Genomic DNA, 16,909 nt, shown 5'->3' on the forward strand with positions numbered 1-16,909 from the left:
TTTTAGTAGAGACAGGGTTTCACCATGTTGACCAGGCTGGTCTCGAACTCCTGACTTCAGGTGATCCACCTGCCTCGACTTCCCAAAGTGCTGGGATTACAGCCATGAGCTGCCATGCCTGGTCAGTACATTTAATTTTAAAAACAATTTAATAGACATTAAAACATTAATAGTCATGAAAATGCTTAAGTCATGGAAATATAGAAGAAAAACAGTCTACTGAATTTAACAAGAATTCCAAAATATTTTTGTACCAAATCTAGGATTCATCTCTTGAGTTTACAATAGGATGATATAAATCTGAGTTAAAGTGACTCTCCTAGTCAGTTTGAGCAGCTAAAACAAATGCTATAGATGGAGTGACTTAAACAACAAATCTCTATTTCTTACTGTCTGGACAGTGGGAAGTCCAAGGTCATGGTGTTGACCAGTTCAGTCCTGTTAAGTGCCCTTTCTGGCTGTGTTCTCACATGGTGGAGAGAAAGAGCTGTAGTCTTGGGCACTAAGCACATCATGGGGCTCCACCCTCATGACCTGATCACCTCCCAAAGGCCATGCCTCCTAGTACCATCATGTCGAGGTTTAGGCTTTCAACATAGGGATTTTTGGGGAATCCAAACATCTAGTCCATAGCAATAACTAAAATTATTTATATCATTATATGCAAAAGTAAAGCTTATTTTTATTAGAAAAATATTACTTGAGGACTTCCTCTAACAAAGTGGAAAATTAATAAAGAGGAAGAGGTGGGATACAGGACACAGCAGGAAATAAGAAATCAGTGGGACTTTGGCTGTGTCTAAATTGTTGACATGTGGTATCACTGTGTGTGTGTCTTTAAATCTGAAGCCACAAGTCCACATGAACTCAGCTTAAAAAGCTGTGAGAACAATAGACTAGAAGCAGCAAGCAGGAGCATCGGGAGGGCCCTGTCTCACTCTGGTTGCAGACACTTGGGGTACAGATGTCGATTGAGCCAGACTGAACACCAGAGAGGAGAGACTCGTACATAAAGGAGCATGGCACGCAGAAAAGGCAGTGAACGGCACCATCCCGGTCAGTTGACGGGACCTCTGTGAGTGCTGCACACCAAGCCGGGACTGCTGGTCCCCAGCCAGACCTTCTCCTGGCTTGTGCCTCAGGCCATGCAGGTATCAGACCCTGCCTTCTCAGGAGGCCTTTCCTGATCGCTGGAAGGGAGCTCTGCCCTCCCCAGGCCTCGCTGACCAGCAAGTCACTCATCTCCTTACCTCTCTTTCCTTCACAGTGTCTGTCATTATATCAAGCCTTTATTTGCCCTGGTTAGCTTGTGTCCATTCTGCAGGGGAAGGCAGGGCCCTGGCCTCTCTTCAGACTCCCTCTGGATGTAGTGCTGAGCACTGTACTCCATCCACAGTGCAGGGGCTGTGAATGTTGGTAGAGTGAATGTTGATTCATTGCTGGTAATCTTATTCCTTTGTTTAGTTCATTCAACAGACAGTGCATGATCTGCCCTGAGCCAGAGGCTACACTGAGGTCCAGGAATACAGAAATGAACCCTGTTCCATTAGAACCCCCAAGTTAACAAGGACCCTTTTTATGCTCATCCTTTGTGATTCCTCTTGATAGCTTTTCTAGGCAGGTGATATCACCTCATTGGACAGGTGCAGAACTGAGTGAACCCCAAGAGATTAAAACTGATGTCCAGGCACACCCAGCTAGACAGGGCAGAGCCCAGGATTCACACCAGGTCAGTGAGACCCAGGTGCACGTTCCTTCTGTTGGCCCTGCCTCCTGAGGTTCCTGTTTGCGGCATTCCTTGTTGGCATGGAGGGGCTGGCCACGCTGCAGGGGCTGCACGAAGCAGCTGCAGAGCACACCTAACTTGTGTTTTGGAGCAAAAGATGAAACTGATCTTTTCACTGACCAGCATAGGGCACAGGCCAAAGAAAACTTTGGTTAGTCTCTTGTGAGCCAGTTGAAGTTAGACTTGTTCTCTTTGGAAGTGATCTTCTTCTGGAGAAATAAAAACACTTGTCTGAAAGGCAATAACTATTTGTGGGCTGTTGGGCAAGGAGGCTTCAGATACTGGCTTTGGGCTCACTTGAGTCCTGGCCCCTTGTGGCTCTGTGATCATCTCTGCTCCACATTGCAGGCCACGCTCCCTGTGGGTGCTTAGTCCAGGAGCCCTACTTGGGTTCTGGCCAGACTCCTGCACTACAACCTGCCCACCCTCATGGGTCTGCTGCAACCAGCCCCGTGCCTTTTCTCCCAAGGGGGTCCCTGGAATCTCACACACCCTGCCCTTACAGAGCCCTCAGTCCAGGGTGGGAGTTAACACTTCCACTTTCCCAGAGAGGGAGACCTTGAGGAGTGGAGGGGAGGTTAGGAAACTCGGGGCTGGCAGCGTGGTGGGAGGAGGTGAAAGTGGGGTGACCAGAGCCTGGCACATGCTGCTGTTGACAAAGCTGAGGGTATGATGCGTGCTGTGTGCAGGGTATTCCTGAGTAGACCACTCCTGATGGAGTTCTGGGTGAAGTTCAAGGCTGGGAGGCTGATGAGGAGGCTGATGCACCCATCTAGTCAAGAGGCTGTATTTGGAGGCCCTCTGAGTGGGAGCAAGGCTATGTGGTCGATGAGGTGAGGCAAGTGAGATGAAAGTGGCTGTACAAACAGCCAGTGAGGCTGAGGTAGGAGGATCGCCCAAGTCCAGGAGTTCAGGACGAGCCTGGACAATATAGTGAGACCTTGTCTCTACCAAAAAAAAAAGAAGTAGCTGGTGTAGTGGTGGGTGCTTGTAGTCTCAGCTACTCAGGAGACCGAGGTGATAGGATCACTTAAGTGATCCTATCACTTAAACACAGGTGATTGAGGCTACAGTGCTACAGTGGGCTATGATTGTGCCACTGCCACTGCACTTTAGCCTGGAGGACAGAAAGACCTTGTCTCAAAAAAAAAAAAACAGCCATCAGACAGCCCAGGAGGACAGTTAGGTGGAAACACAGGAGGCTCCTGGCCACTCCTTCCATGCTATGTGTAGGGGAGCACCTGTGCTCAGATGTGTAATAGCCTGCTAGCCTGGTTGTAGATTGGTGTGCACTGGTATGTGGGGCAGTTGGGGGAGGGTTCAGGCTGAGCTGAGGCAAAGAAGAAATGGGGCTAGAACAAGAGGTACAAGCCTGTGGGGCAGCCTCCCTGCTTAGTCAGTGCTGTGCTTTCCTCATGTCTCGGCACAGGTATGACCCACGGCACAACCGCTGGTTCCAGATCCAGTCCCTGCAGCAGGAGCACGCCGACCTGTCCGTGTGTGTTGTAGGCAGGTACATCTACGCTGTGGCGGGCCGTGACTACCACAATGACCTGAATGCTGTGGAGCGCTACGACCCTGCCACCAACTCCTGGGCCTATGTGGCCCCACTCAAGAGGGAGGTAAGGAAGTTCTAGAAGAGAGGGCTTCTCCTGCCTAATTTCCTTCCCCAGGATGTGCAAAGAGCGAGAGGCCCAGGTGTCAAGGCCTGTCCCAGGTCAGGGAACCAGGCTCAGTCAGCAGTATCCATGCCCCTCCAGAGACCCTGCATTGAATGCATTGATGGGGGGCCCATGAGGTTCAGCCAGCCCACCTGGGGAGAAGGCTTATCAAGGATCCAGACCCCATTGCCCAGAATTGCACCCCTGCTTGTGAGTCTCACATGCCCAAGACCTTGTCATACCACCTTGGCCCTGGGAAGCTGCTTTAGCCTTGTAGTTCAGGTGTGGGTAGAACATTTGCTCTTTGCACAGCTGAGACGAGCTGGGACACTTCCAAAGATGTTAAACAGGAAAAGGTCCTGAGAGAGGTGAGGGCTTTCAGTAGCACAGCTCATTGGCAATCCTCGGAATTCTTCCCTCTTGGCCACCTGAAGGGTGGGGCCTTCCAGAGCCAAAAAACTTATGAGGTTTTATTTTTGTATTAAATCCTGTGTTTGAATATTGGGACAACTTGAAAGAAAAAAATAATGTGCATCACATATATGTACTACCTTGGTTTATTTTAATTTGAAGATGTTTAGAATTATGTTCATTGTGGAAAAGTGATGCTTTAGGGAGGTGCCTCTCTTTTATCTTATGGCTTTGGGGTACTCGGGCCTGGTATAAGAACCAAACCAAAGAACCATTCCAGGGAAGGAAGAGTCCTTGCTGACCCCCTACCTCCTAGGTCTCAGCCTCTGAGAACAGGGTACGTACCCTGCTAGTACTGGCTTAGCATTTGTGGAGCACCTGCTATGGGCCAGGTGCACCTTTAGGGATTCCCGAGCACCCCAGAGGCAGAGGATGGTATGGAGGGCAGGTTCTGCCTATGCTGCCTCGGGGAGTTTAGCAAGAGCTCTGGCTTTTGTAAGCCTCTTTCCAGTATCTCTCATGACCCCCCTAAACCCCCCAGGGACTTCGATTTTGACTTCAGGGGGTCAAGGCTAGTGTCTTCCCAATGGATCTAGCTCTTCATCCAGGTCATTCACACAGCCCACACAGATTTCTCTCTTGGGCAGCTGTGAGCTGCAAGCTATGGTCTGCTCCTTGCTCTCGGCTTCTTTTGGGAGAAGGAAGCCTCTTTGGAGGGACACTCTCTATCCCCATCTTGGAGAAAGAAGCAGATTTTTCATGGAGAACATCAAGAGGCTCTTGAGACCAAGGAGACAAGAAGGGCTCTTGGATTCTATTCCAGGAAGGGTGTTGGGGGAAGCCTCCTAGGTGGGTGTTGTGGGAGGGGCTTAGCAGATTTTTTGTCCATGGCAGCTGGGGAAGCAGCAGTTCTCCAGCTTGGCCACAGAGGGGCAGCCTTTGCTATCAACCAGCTGTGTCCTGGCTGCCGGTGTTCCTTCCTTCCTTCATGCACACATTCATTCCGCAACTGCTAAGCGCCATGTACCAAGTCCTGGGAATCCAGTGGTGAGAAGAAATGAGAAAGACTCCCACTCCATGGTGTTTACAGCCTTGTAGGAGAAACCGCTTTTAACCACCAAACAAATCAATAAAGTGGTTACAATTACGGTAAGTGAAATGAAGAGGGGGCTGAACTGAAGGATTTCCAGGGAGGGGGCTCTGGTAGGATGAATCTAGAGGGAGGGACTGTTTGGGGACTGTCTGTCTGAGGAGATGTCAATTAGACCTGCCATTTACAAAGGGAGGAAATATTACTGGGAATGTGTCCTCAGTTCTTGTCTTTTCGGTTAAAAGAATTTAAGCAAGAGACATACAGCATACAGATACCAGTGTAAGGCAGTTTATTGCAAAAGTGGGGCTGGGCGCGGTGGTTGGGCCCGGCGCAGTGGCTCATGCCTGTAATCCCAGCACTTTGGGAGGCCAACGTGGGTGGATCACCTGAGGTCAGGAGTTCAAGACCAGTCTGACCAACATGGAGAAACCCCATCTCTACTAAAAATACAAAATTAGCCGGGTGTGGTGGTACATAGCTGTAATCCCAGCTATTTGGTAGACTAAAGCAGGAGAAGAACTTCAGCCCAGAAAGTGGAGTTGGCAGTGAGCCAAGATCATGCCATTGCACTTCAACCTGGGCAACAAGAGTGAAACTGTATCTCAAACAAACAAACAAAGCAAAATCGAAGGTACATTCTCAAGGCCAAGTCAGAGCAGGCTGCTCGAGAATGAGATTGCCCCAACTGGCACTGAGAAACCTCCCTTATGGGAGTGTCTTACATGATTATTCATAAATGGGTGGGAAGAGGTCTTACTCCTAAACATGTTTTGGGTGGTCTTCTAGCAGCATATGTGCTGTGGCTGTATATGCTAATGTATATATCCCATGTCTCATTAGTCTTAAACCTCCACCCACAGGGTGTGTTTTTACTCTTACAATGAACAAAAGGTTACTTTCGAAGCAGGCAAAACTGGGGCAAACTATACAACACATGCTGCCTAGGGTGGAAAGTCTCTTGTGGGGTTAACTGCTAGAGCTGGATAAGCTCAACTGAAAGAGGGGTTGGGGCTTTTGAAACCCCTGGTTTGGTTAACATGTCTCAAAGGTCATAGTTTTTTCTGGACATGCTAGGGACTGAGGCTGGCCCGGAGTCCACTTCCCTGTTCATGTCTAACCATCTGCCTAGTCTAACAGAAGGACCTTCCAGGGCAGGAGAGGGGCTCACAGCTTTTCCTGAGCAGGAGAGGAAGTATGGGGTATGCTTATAGAAGAAGAAAGTCTGAAGATCGAGAGCAGAGCAAGCGAGGCTGGCTCTGGGTTGTCACATGGTGTGGGCCAAATCCAGCAGTAGCCTGTGGTGGCACACAGCTGTGGAGCTGGAGGGAGATGGAAGGGTTCAGAGTGTAATGTGCAGGTAAACTGATCAGGATTGCTGATGGATCAGATGTTGGGGATGAAAAAGGATAGATCATGTTGGCAGGGCATGATGGCTCACGCCTGTAATCCCAACACTTTGGGAGGTGGGCAGATCACCTGAAGTCAGAAGTTAAAGACCAGCCTGGCCAATGTGGTGAAACCACATCTCTACTAAAAATACAAAAATTAGCTAGGTGTAGTGGCTGATACCTGTAGTCCCAGCTACTGAGGAGGCTGAGACAGGAGAATTGCTTGAAACCAGGAGGCAGAGGTTGCAGTGAGCCAAGATCATTCTACCACACTCCAGCCTGGGCGACAGAGCAAGACTCTGTCTCAAAACAAACAAAAAACCCCACAGGATTGGTATGCTGAATATTATAAAAAGCTGATGAAAGAAGTAAAAGATACGAATAGATGGAGAGACATGCCAAGTCCAGGGATTGGAAGACTCAAATAGTAAAAATGTCAGTTTTTTCCAAACCCAATTAATACATATATTAATACAGTATTCCTTATATTGATATGGTATTAATACAGGAGTACTAGTATTCCTGTCAGACTTCCAGGAAGGTTTTTGTACTGTTAAGGGAAAATGAAAGTGGAAGCTGAGGTGTGGATATACCCCTTGGCCAACTGCCTATAGCCATGTAACTGAAACGTAAGCTTTCCTCCCTCCGTGTGATAGCATTACAAAGAAAGCTTATGCAGCTCCGCATGCACAGTAGGGAACAATATACTTCCTCATTCATGCTTGGTACATTGTGCTGTAACTGCTATGAATTAAGGCTTCATACCACTTCCAGTTTGGGGTTTCCTGGTTCATGAACTCTTCTTTTAAATACACAATAAGCTTTTTTGAAATTTTTAATTTGTTTATTTTTTTGAGACAGAGTCTTGCTCTGTCACTCATGCTGGAGTGCAATGGCATGATCCCGGCTCACTGCAACCTCTGCCTCCCTGGTTCAAGTGATTTTCCTGCCTCGGCCTCCCAAGTAGCTGGGATTACAGGTGAGCCCCACCACACCTGGCTAATTTTATATTTTTAGTATCAACAGGGTTTCACCATGTTGCCCAGGCCGTTCTTGAACCCATGGTCTCAAGTGATCTGCCCGCCTGCTTACTAAAGTGCAGGGATTACAGGTGCGAACCATCACACCCAGCCTAAAATTTTTTTATTGCTGGGTGCAGTGGCTCACATCTGTAATCCCAGCACTTTGGGAGGCTGAGGAGGGTGTATCACTTGAGGTTAGGAATTCAAGACCAGCCAGGCCAACATGGTGAAACCCTGTCTCTACTAAAAATGCAAATATTAGCTGGGTGTGGTGGCACACACCTATAATCCAGCTGCTTGGGAGGCTGAGGCACAAGAATCACTTGAAGCCAGGTGGAAGAGGTTGCAGTGAGCCAAGATTGTGCCACTGCACTCCAGCCTGGGCAACAGAGTGAGACTCTGTTTCAAAAAATAATAATAAAATAAATTTAAGAATATATTTTTTTAAATTTTTATTTGATTTTACTTGTGACAGTAGATATACATGAGATTATTCTGAAATTTATATATAAAGACAAAGGAACTAGAATAGACCAAATAATTTTGAAAAAGAACAGTAAAATGGGAGGAATCTGCCCAATTTCAAGATTACTACATAGCTACAGTAATCAAGGTTGTGGTATCAATAAAGCAATAGACACATAGATCAGTGGAACAGTGGAAAACCCACAGACCCAGGTAAATATACCCTGTCATGTTATGCATAATTTTGGAAAAAGGTGCAGAAGCAATTGAGTGGAGAAAAGATATCTTTCAGCAAATACTACTGGAGCAATTAGACATCCATCGGCAAAAATATGAACATCAACCCAAGTCTCATTCCATGTACCAAAATTAATTCAAAATGGTTTATGGATTTAAATGTAAGACCATAAAACTTCTAGAAAAGAAAATCTTTAGGATCTAGGTTGAGGCAAGGAATTCTTAGATGTGACCCCAAAAGCATGCACCATAAAAAGAAAAATTGATAAGCTGGACTTCATCAAAATTAAAAAATATTTGCAAACCACCTATCTGACAAAGCACTAGTAGCAAATAAATACATACATAAACAACTCTTAACACTCAGTAAAATACTGCAAATAACCCCATCAGAAAGAGGGCAAAATAGCTGAAGAAACTTCACTGAAGAAGATATGCAGATGGCAAATAAGCATATAAGGAGATATGTAACATTATTAGCTCTTAGGGAAATGTAAATTATTATTATTTTATTTATTTTTATTTTTTTTCTTGAGATGGAGCCTCACTCTGTCACCCAGGCTGGAGTGCAGTGGTGCGAGCTTGGCTCACTGCTACTTCTGCCTCCTGGGTTCAAGCAATTCTCCTGCCTCTGCCTCCCAAGTAGCTGGGACTACAGGCACGTGCCACCACACCTGGCTAATTTTTGTGATTTTTAGTAGAGACAGGGTTTTATCATGTTGGCCAGGCTGCTCTCAAACTCCTGACCTCAGGTGATCCACCCACCTCAGCCTCCCAAAGAGCTGGGATTACAGGCGTGAGCCACTGTGTCCGGCCCGGGAAATGTAAATTAAAGCCACAGTGAGAGAACAACCTCATAATGGCTAAAATAAAAAGCAGTGACAGTACGAAATACTGGTTGGTGACTATGCAGGGAAACTATGCTCATGCATTGCTGATGGAAATGTGAGATGGTGTAGCCACTCTGGAAAACAGGTCTGGCAGTTTCTTCCAACTATCATGTGACCCAGCAGTTGCCATCCTGGGTATTTATCCCAGAGAAATGAAAACTACTCTGTACATGTGTTCCACAACCTGGTGGAACCTGGGTTGCGGTAGAAAGCCAGTGTTGAAAGGTTATATACTGATTTAATTCAGCCAACACCCTTGAAGTTACAAAAATTGTAGAAATAGAGAAGAGACTGGTGGTTTCCTGGGTTCAAGGAGGGGATTAGGGTAAGGGAAGTGAGTGGGTGTCACCCTAAAGGGTGGCCCCTTGGGATCCTGGTGGTGATAGAACAGTTCTGTGGCTATGTTCGTGTCAGCATCCTGGTGACACTGATACAGTAACACAGGCTCTTACCATTGGGGAAAGAAGGCACATGAGACCTCTGTATTATTGCTTCCAACTACTTGTTACTCTATACTTATTTCAGAATGCAAAGTTTAATTAAAAAGAAAAACCTCCCAGACCCTTACCAGTGATAGGAGAAAACCCAAACCAAACCCTTGGTGTGTGTTCTTCCTTCCCACTGCTCTGTTCATCTCTCTAGCCTCTTGTTTTGCCACCCGCATAGCCTCAGTGTTACTGACCTGCCTGATGACATAGCTCTGGAGCCTCCACACCCTGAGGGTCTCCTACCGTCAAAACACTTAGGGCCTTGCCTTGGGGCCTTCTGTTGGCCTGCTGGGTGTGAGTGGGTGGGTTCTGAAAGTGGTAGGGGTAGGGTGAGGGGTGCCCATGATGGGGGCAGGCTGCACCCTATAGAGATAGCCCACCAGAGGGAGAGTAAAAAGCCCACAGAATGTTCAGGACCAGAATCAAGACCTGTGTGTATTTTCCTCCCCACATCATGAGTCAGTAGATGTTATTTCCAAACAGATTTTGAAAGGCTCAGCAGGCCGGGAGGATTGCATGGCCAGTGGGAGTCGGGGAGGGGTGGAGGCCACTGAGGGCGGGTCAGTAGTCCTCAGCGTTCTGTGGCTTCTCTCAGACTGACTTGAAAAATATGCTTTTATTTTCTTGGAGTTTCCCCCCTCCCCATGTAGGTGTTAACTTTAGAGTCAAAGGAAAGACAAAGGTTACATTTCATCTCTGAGTCTATAGATACAACCCCTATTGGGAAGAGGTTAGAGGTCAGTGACTAGGACAGTATGTCCAGTGAGAATCGAGGGAACATTCTCGTCTGCATGTGAGGAGGAACTGAGAAGTGGTGAAGCCTCACAGCATTGTCAGGCAGGTGTGGAGTGGTGAGTGGCCTTGACAGAGTCTACCCAGTCACCTTTCCTCACTGCTCTCTCACACCAGTTCTGGTGGCTCCACACAGGTGTATGCTCACGCTGGCGCGACTCTGGAGGGGAAGATGTATATCACCTGCGGCCGCAGAGGGGAGGACTACCTGAAAGAAACACACTGCTACGATCCAGGCAGCAACACTTGGCTCACACTGGCTGATGGGCCTGTGCGGCGCGCCTGGCACGGCATGGCGACCCTCCTCAACAAGCTGTATGTGATCGGGGGCAGCAACAATGATGCTGGCTACAGGAGGGATGTGCACCAAGTGAGTGGGGCCTGGGGCTGTCCACACCCATCATCTTTCCCAACCCTCTCAGTTTCTGTGGATGGAAAATGTAATTGCAATATGTGCCTTTTAAAACTATTTTTTAGAGCAGTTATAGGTTCACAGCAAAATTAAGTGGAAGGTACAGTTTCCATACACCCCTTTTTCCCCCATACACTTATAGCCTCCCCACTGCAGATCTCTCACTCCAGAGGGGTGGATGTCTCTCAGTTGTTGAGACTGCATCACTCATGGCACATTCTATAAGTTTGGACAAATGTCACTATGACAGTATCATACACATACACTTCTACCTTTTCTTATTATTCTTAAAAACTTTTAGGCCGGATGTGGTGGCATATGCCTGTAATCCCAGCAGTTTGGGAGGTAGAGGCGAGAGGATCATTTGAACTCAGGAAGGAGTTTGAGACTAGCCTGGCCAACATGGTGAAAGAAAACCCATTTCTACAAAATAAAAAATTAGCCAGGTGTGGTGGCGCATTCCTGTAATCTCAGCTACTTGGGAGGCTGAGGTTGGAGGATGGCTTGAGCCCAGGACAGAGGTTGCAATAAGCTGAGGTCATGCCACTGCATTCCATCCTGGGCTTTAGGCCAAGGCATGATGGCACAAACCTGTAGTACCAGTTACTCAGGAGGCTGAGGTGGAAGGATTGTTTAGGCCCAGCAGTTGGAGCCTGCATTGAGCTATGATCACACCACTGCTCCCCAGCCTAGGTGACAGAATGAGACCCTGTCTCTATTAAAACAAACAAAGAAACTTTTATTATAAAGTTAATATAACCACATTGCAGGAACTTTAAAAAATAGAGAAGGATGTCTGGGCGCAGTGGCTCACGCCTGTAATCTCAACACTTTGGGAGGCCGAGGTAGGTGGATCACAAGGTCTGGAGTTCAAGACCAGCCTGGCCAAGATAGTGAAACCTTGTCTCTACTAAAAATATAAAAATTAGCCAGATGTGGTGGCAGGTACCTGTAATTCTAGCTACTCTGGAGGCTGAGGCAGGAGAAGTGCTGGAACCCGGGAGGTGAAAGTTGCAGTAAGCCAAGATGACGCCACTGCACTCTAGCTTGGGTGTCAGAGCAAGACTTTGTCTCAAAAAAAAAAAAAAGGAATGAGGAAAAACATTCATAATCAGGCCCCTGCAGCACTACTTTTCAGTATGACCATTTTCAGTATTGACCATATATGCACTGCACCCAGCTCAGAATGGGATGCTCTTTTTTGATCATAGTCAAAGAACATCCCATTCTGAGCTGGGTGCAGTGGCTCATGCCTGTAATCCCCACACTTTGGGAAGCTGAGGCAGGTGGATGGCTTGAGCCCAGGAGTCGATACTAGCCCGGGCAACATGATGAAACCCTGTCTCTATTAAAAATACAAAAAAAAAAAAATTAGCCAGTCACGGTGGCTTGCACTATGGTCCCAGCTACTCGGGAGGCTGAGGGAGAATCACCTGAGCCGAGGAGGTTGAGGCTGCAGTGAACTGTGATGGTACCACCACACTCCAGCCTGGGCAACAAAGCAGGATCCTGTCTCAAAACAAAGAAACAACAAAAAGAGCATCCATTCTGCTTCTCAGTGAGTTTTGTCCTGGGCATTTTGCAGTTTCACACTCAATCTTCATAATCCTTTCTGTGTCTAAGTTTTAACTTTTCCAAATAACATGACAAGTAATAGTTGCTTTTTTGAGCTTTTCAGGTATTTTGGATTATTTCCTTAGGTTCTTGCAACAGTTCTCAAAGTGTGATTCTTAGACTAACAGAGTCTGCATCACCTGGGAACGCTGTGTTAGGAAGCACCTCAGACCCACTGATTCGGAAGCCCTGAGGATGGGGCTTGGTGATCTGATTTTAAAAGGCCCTCTGCTCGTGAGATCCTCTGGGCCAGCATATTAGTTTTCTATTGCTGCAGTAACCTATCACCACAAACTTAGCAACTTAAGATAAATTTATTCTGCACTCATAAGTCCTCTGACATGGGCCTTGCCAGGCTGAAACCAGGGTGTGGTCAGGGCATCTTTCCTTTGTGGAGGCCTTAGGGGGGATCTGCCTCCTTGCTCACGCAGGTGGTTAGCAGAATTCAGTCCCTGGCAGTTGTAGTCCCATTTCCTTTTGAGCTGTCAGCTGAGGGCCTTATTGGCTTCTAGAGAGGTCCCCATTTTTCTTGGCTTAGGGGTGTTACATCTTCAGCGCCAGCAATGGCAGGTGAGTCCTCCTCACTTCTCAGCTCTCTTGTCTGGCTTTACCTTTCCATTTTGTTTTTCTTTTTTTTGAGATGGAGTCTCACTCTGTTACCCAGGCTAGGGAGTAGTGGTGCAACCTCGGTTCACTGCAACCTCCACCTCCCAGATTCAAGCGATTCTCTTGCCTTAGCCTCCTGAGTAGCTGGAATAACAGGTGTTTGATACCACACCTAGCTAATTTTTGTATGTTTAGTAGAGACGGTTTCACGATGTTGGCCAGGCTGGTCTCAAACTCCTGATCTCAGGTGATCCACCTGCCTCAGCCTTCCAAAGTGCTGGGATTACAGGCGTGAGCAACCACACCCTGGCCTCCCCTTCTGCTATTAAGGGCTCGTGCAATTGGATGGGTCCACCTGGAAAACCCAGGAAAACTGCTCTATCTCAGGGTCTGCACTCTTAATCCTTTTTTTTTTTTATTATTCCGTTTTTTTGCACCCTTGACCCTATCTGCAAAGTTCCTTTGGCCACTTAAGGTAGCATATTCTGGAGATTAGGACTAGACATCTTTGGGGGCCGTTATTCTGCCCACTGTAGTAAGAGAACAAAAAACAGCTAATCAGTCAAGAAGATAAGGTTTTTTATGGCTCATAATACTTATTGTCAAAATCCTTTTCTGGATCACACAGATACATAGTAGTATAGCTTTACCACACCCTCACCAGCATTGGGTTTTATGATTTTTCTTCTCTGCAGTGGCTGCTAGTTAACAGTTGAAAATTTTATCTCTGATATTTTGATTTTGATTTTTTTTTTTTTTTTGAGATGGAGTCTCACTCTGTCGCCCAGGCTGGAGTGCAACGGGGCAATGTTGGCTCACTGCAACCTCCATCTCCCAGGTTCAAGCAATTCTCCTGCCTCAGCCTCCTGAGTAGCTGGGATTACAGGCGCGAGCCACCATGCCCAGCACATTTTTCTATTTTTAGTAGAGACAGGGTTTCACTGTGTTGGTCAGGCTGGTCTCAAACTCCTGACCTTGTGATCTGCCCGCCTAGGCCTCCCAAAGTGCTGAGATTACAGGCGTGAGCCACCACGCCCGGCTGCATATCTTGAATTACTAGTAGGTTGAACATTTTGCCATGTCTTTGTTTACTGTTTTGGACAATTTTGAAGACAAGAGAATGTTAATGTTGATGATTACTCCAAAAGGAACTACTTCTACCTTCCGTCTCCTCTCCCTGTCCCGCTGCCTGTGTTGAGTGCTTCAGGGGAAGTTGAAGACATTTCAGTGGAGTCCATGTCTCTCAGGCAGCTTCCGTTTCCTGGAGAGGAGACAAACAGTGCCCTCAGAACATGGGGAATGACCACATGCTGATGGGGGCACAGCCACATACTTAGGGGCAGAGCCATGTTGTTGTTCAATGAAATAAAGCAGTGAATACCCAGTTAGGGCCAGGTGGCCTGGAGGAAGGGCTGTGCCCAAGCAAAGCTAGAGGAAACATGATCATTTTTGGGAGGGTCCAGAAGACAGCCTCCTGCAGACTTGGCCATCCCTGGGCGAGAGAGCAGTGGCCCAGTCCATGGACAGGGTGTTTCAACACTGGCCCTTTGCCATCCTTCCAGGGGACCTGGCCTGTTAGAGTGGTGGGTAACTGTGGCCACGTTGGTCAGTGGTTTGTGGGGGAGCTGGCAGCCTCGTCCCAGCAGGTGCTAGGCTTTACTCTGGCCTTGGCTTTGCAGGTGGCCTGCTACAGCTGCACGTCTGGACAGTGGTCATCCGTCTGCCCACTCCCCGCTGGGCACGGTGAGCCTGGCATTGCTGTGCTGGACAACAGGATCTATGTGCTAGGTGGCCGCTCACACAACCGCGGCAGCCGCACGGGTTATGTGCACATTTATGACATGGAGAAGGACTGCTGGGAGGAGGGGCCCCAGCTGGACAACTCCATCTCAGGCCTGGCGGCCTGTGTGCTCACTCTGCCCCGCTCTCTGCTCCTCGAGCCGCCTCGAGGGACCCCTGACCGCAGCCAGGCCGATCCGGACTTTGCCTCTGAGGTGATGAGTGTGTCTGACTGGGAAGAGTTTGACAACTCCAGTGAGGACTAGGCTCCCCATGCTTGGTGTGAGAGGGAAGGGAGGCTGGGGCTGCAGGGCAGTGAAACCCACGCAGCCTAGGCCAGAGCACTTTACTCCACGGCAGGGCCCCTGCCCCTGTCAGCTGCAGCTTGAGGGCCCTGCCCTCATTCTTCACACCAGCCCCTTGGCCAGCCTGCCGCAGGCGTCTCAGGGCCAGGCAGATCCCAGGCTGTGGATTACATCACAGCAGAGAAATGCTCCTGAAAGGCTTTGGTCTTCCTCAGTGAGCCCTGGGGGGCTTGGCCTTCTCTCCTCCCTGCCTGGATCAGTCCCTTCTCCAAAGGGAACTGGGAGCTGGTAGCCTGGGCAGGGGGGCTGAGGCATGTGGCAGCCCTTTTTCTGTGAATGGGGTGGGGCTGTGGGAGCAGCCAAGGTTGGAGGATGAGAGCACTCCTGAGGAACAGAGGAGCAGAGATCAGCTTGCCTGGGCCTCGCTCTGTGATAAAAAGACCCCTCCCGCTGGGTTTTCAGACCCCATGTTGTTGATCAATGAAATAAAGCATCTTACAGAAGGTGTTAACTGTTTTCCTGCAGCCACAGTCTCAGTTCCTTTCCACAGTGCATCCCCAGGAAGCATGGCTTCTGGTGTCAGAGCTACCATTGGGGGAAGAGGCTGTGGAAGCCCAGACCAGAAGCCAGGTGGCACTGAAGACCCTGCCTGAGAGGGAAGCACAGTAAACTCCACAAGCTAACAGGGCAGTCAGTGGGAAAGTTGGAACCCGTCTTGGTCTGGCGACAGGTGGTCGTGCAGCCCACTTGAGCATCTTCTCTGGTGTGTAACTTGTCTCCCAACCAGGGCAGCATGCACAGTTTCAGTCTAGCTCGTTAGGAGTCTCTCAGCCTGAGGGTCAGGGAACAGGAGCCTCAGCATCTGGGAGGGGAGCAGCATCACGGGGTGCAGGGGGTGGCCCCTCTGGCCTGTGCCCAGCTCCTCCCAACCTCCTGAAGCTGAGTGTGCTCGGGAGGAGAGCTGCATGTGCTACAGGTTTGACAGGTGACCCTTAGGTACCCAGTCTCAAGGACCACGCTGGCACAGCAGCTGAGACCTCCCCTGTTCACCTGTCCTGGTGCTTTTCTTGCCCACTTGAGACTGCCAGACTTAGCCTGCACTCTGCGTGGATGGGCTGTCCATATCAACCCCTCCACAGGGTTGAACCACACAAAACTGTCTTCCACTCAGATGCCTTCAAAGGGTCTGTACCTGCAAACTCCTACTATGGGCCTTGTGCCCAGAGCCATCCTGCAGACAGGGCTGTAACTTGCCAAGGCCCCATTCTCTCCCAGTTGACTGGGCAGAACGTGGGGACAGCCATGTGTTCTCACTAGCATCTTGTCCCAGAAGAGAAGGGGGCAGTGTGTGCTCCTTCACAAGAGGAGAGGGGATGGGAGGGGGTCTTGGGCTCTCCTAAATGGATACCCCAAGGATTCTTGAGGGTGAAGACAAAGCCCTCAGAGTTGTCCTGTGCCCCCAGGGCTGTGGGTGTATGTGTGAGACCTGAAGACCTTCCTCACTGTCCTGGGCCCTGAGTATCACTGAGGAAACAACATCACCTTGGGGGGCAAACCCAGTGTTCAGCCCCAGTGGGGCAGGATGTCTACACATTCCAGTGTCATCTCCCCTCTCCCGAGCGTGAGGTGCAAGAGCATGGACTAGAGTGGGGATCCCACTCTGTAGGTCTTAGACCCAGCACTTTCTGTGTCTCTGCTACTACCTGGCAGGCAAGGGCAGTAGCTCCTGCAGACTTCAGAGGTTTCTGGAAAGGAGGAGCACCAGACACCCCACCACTCTCCAATGTGTCCTGACACCATGATGGCTGGCACCATCTCCTCACCCAAGCCACCCGCCACGGCCACAGGTTTGCAGGAGGCCTCTGGTCTGCAGGAGCAGGAAGAGCTGGCTCACTGAGGTCCTGCTCAGCCTGGGGAGGGGTGGAGAGCACCTTGGAGTTGGGCACAGCCTGGCCCTGCC

The 16,909-nt window shown here is 49.0% G+C and overlaps 1 protein-coding gene across 3 annotated transcripts in view; it reads left to right on the forward strand.

The window, feature by feature from the left end:
- Positions 1–15,465, forward strand: part of KLHL22 (kelch like family member 22) — a 45,051-nt gene extending 29,586 nt beyond the window's left edge. For all 3 annotated transcript variants that reach the window (XM_017512113.2, XM_017512115.2, XM_017512116.2), the window contains 3 exons: positions 3,216–3,408; positions 10,370–10,603; positions 14,545–15,465. In XM_017512113.2, the coding sequence (XP_017367602.1) occupies positions 3,216–3,408; positions 10,370–10,603; positions 14,545–14,910 (793 nt within the window). In that variant the 3' untranslated portion in view covers positions 14,911–15,465. The remainder of the gene's footprint in view (positions 1–3,215; positions 3,409–10,369; positions 10,604–14,544) is intronic.
- Positions 15,466–16,909: the final 1,444 nt, after the last annotated feature.

The sequence above is a fragment of the Cebus imitator genome, unplaced genomic scaffold, assembly GCF_001604975.1.
Source record: "Cebus imitator isolate Cc_AM_T3 unplaced genomic scaffold, Cebus_imitator-1.0 Scaffold461, whole genome shotgun sequence".
Taxonomy (NCBI): domain Eukaryota; kingdom Metazoa; phylum Chordata; class Mammalia; order Primates; family Cebidae; genus Cebus; species Cebus imitator.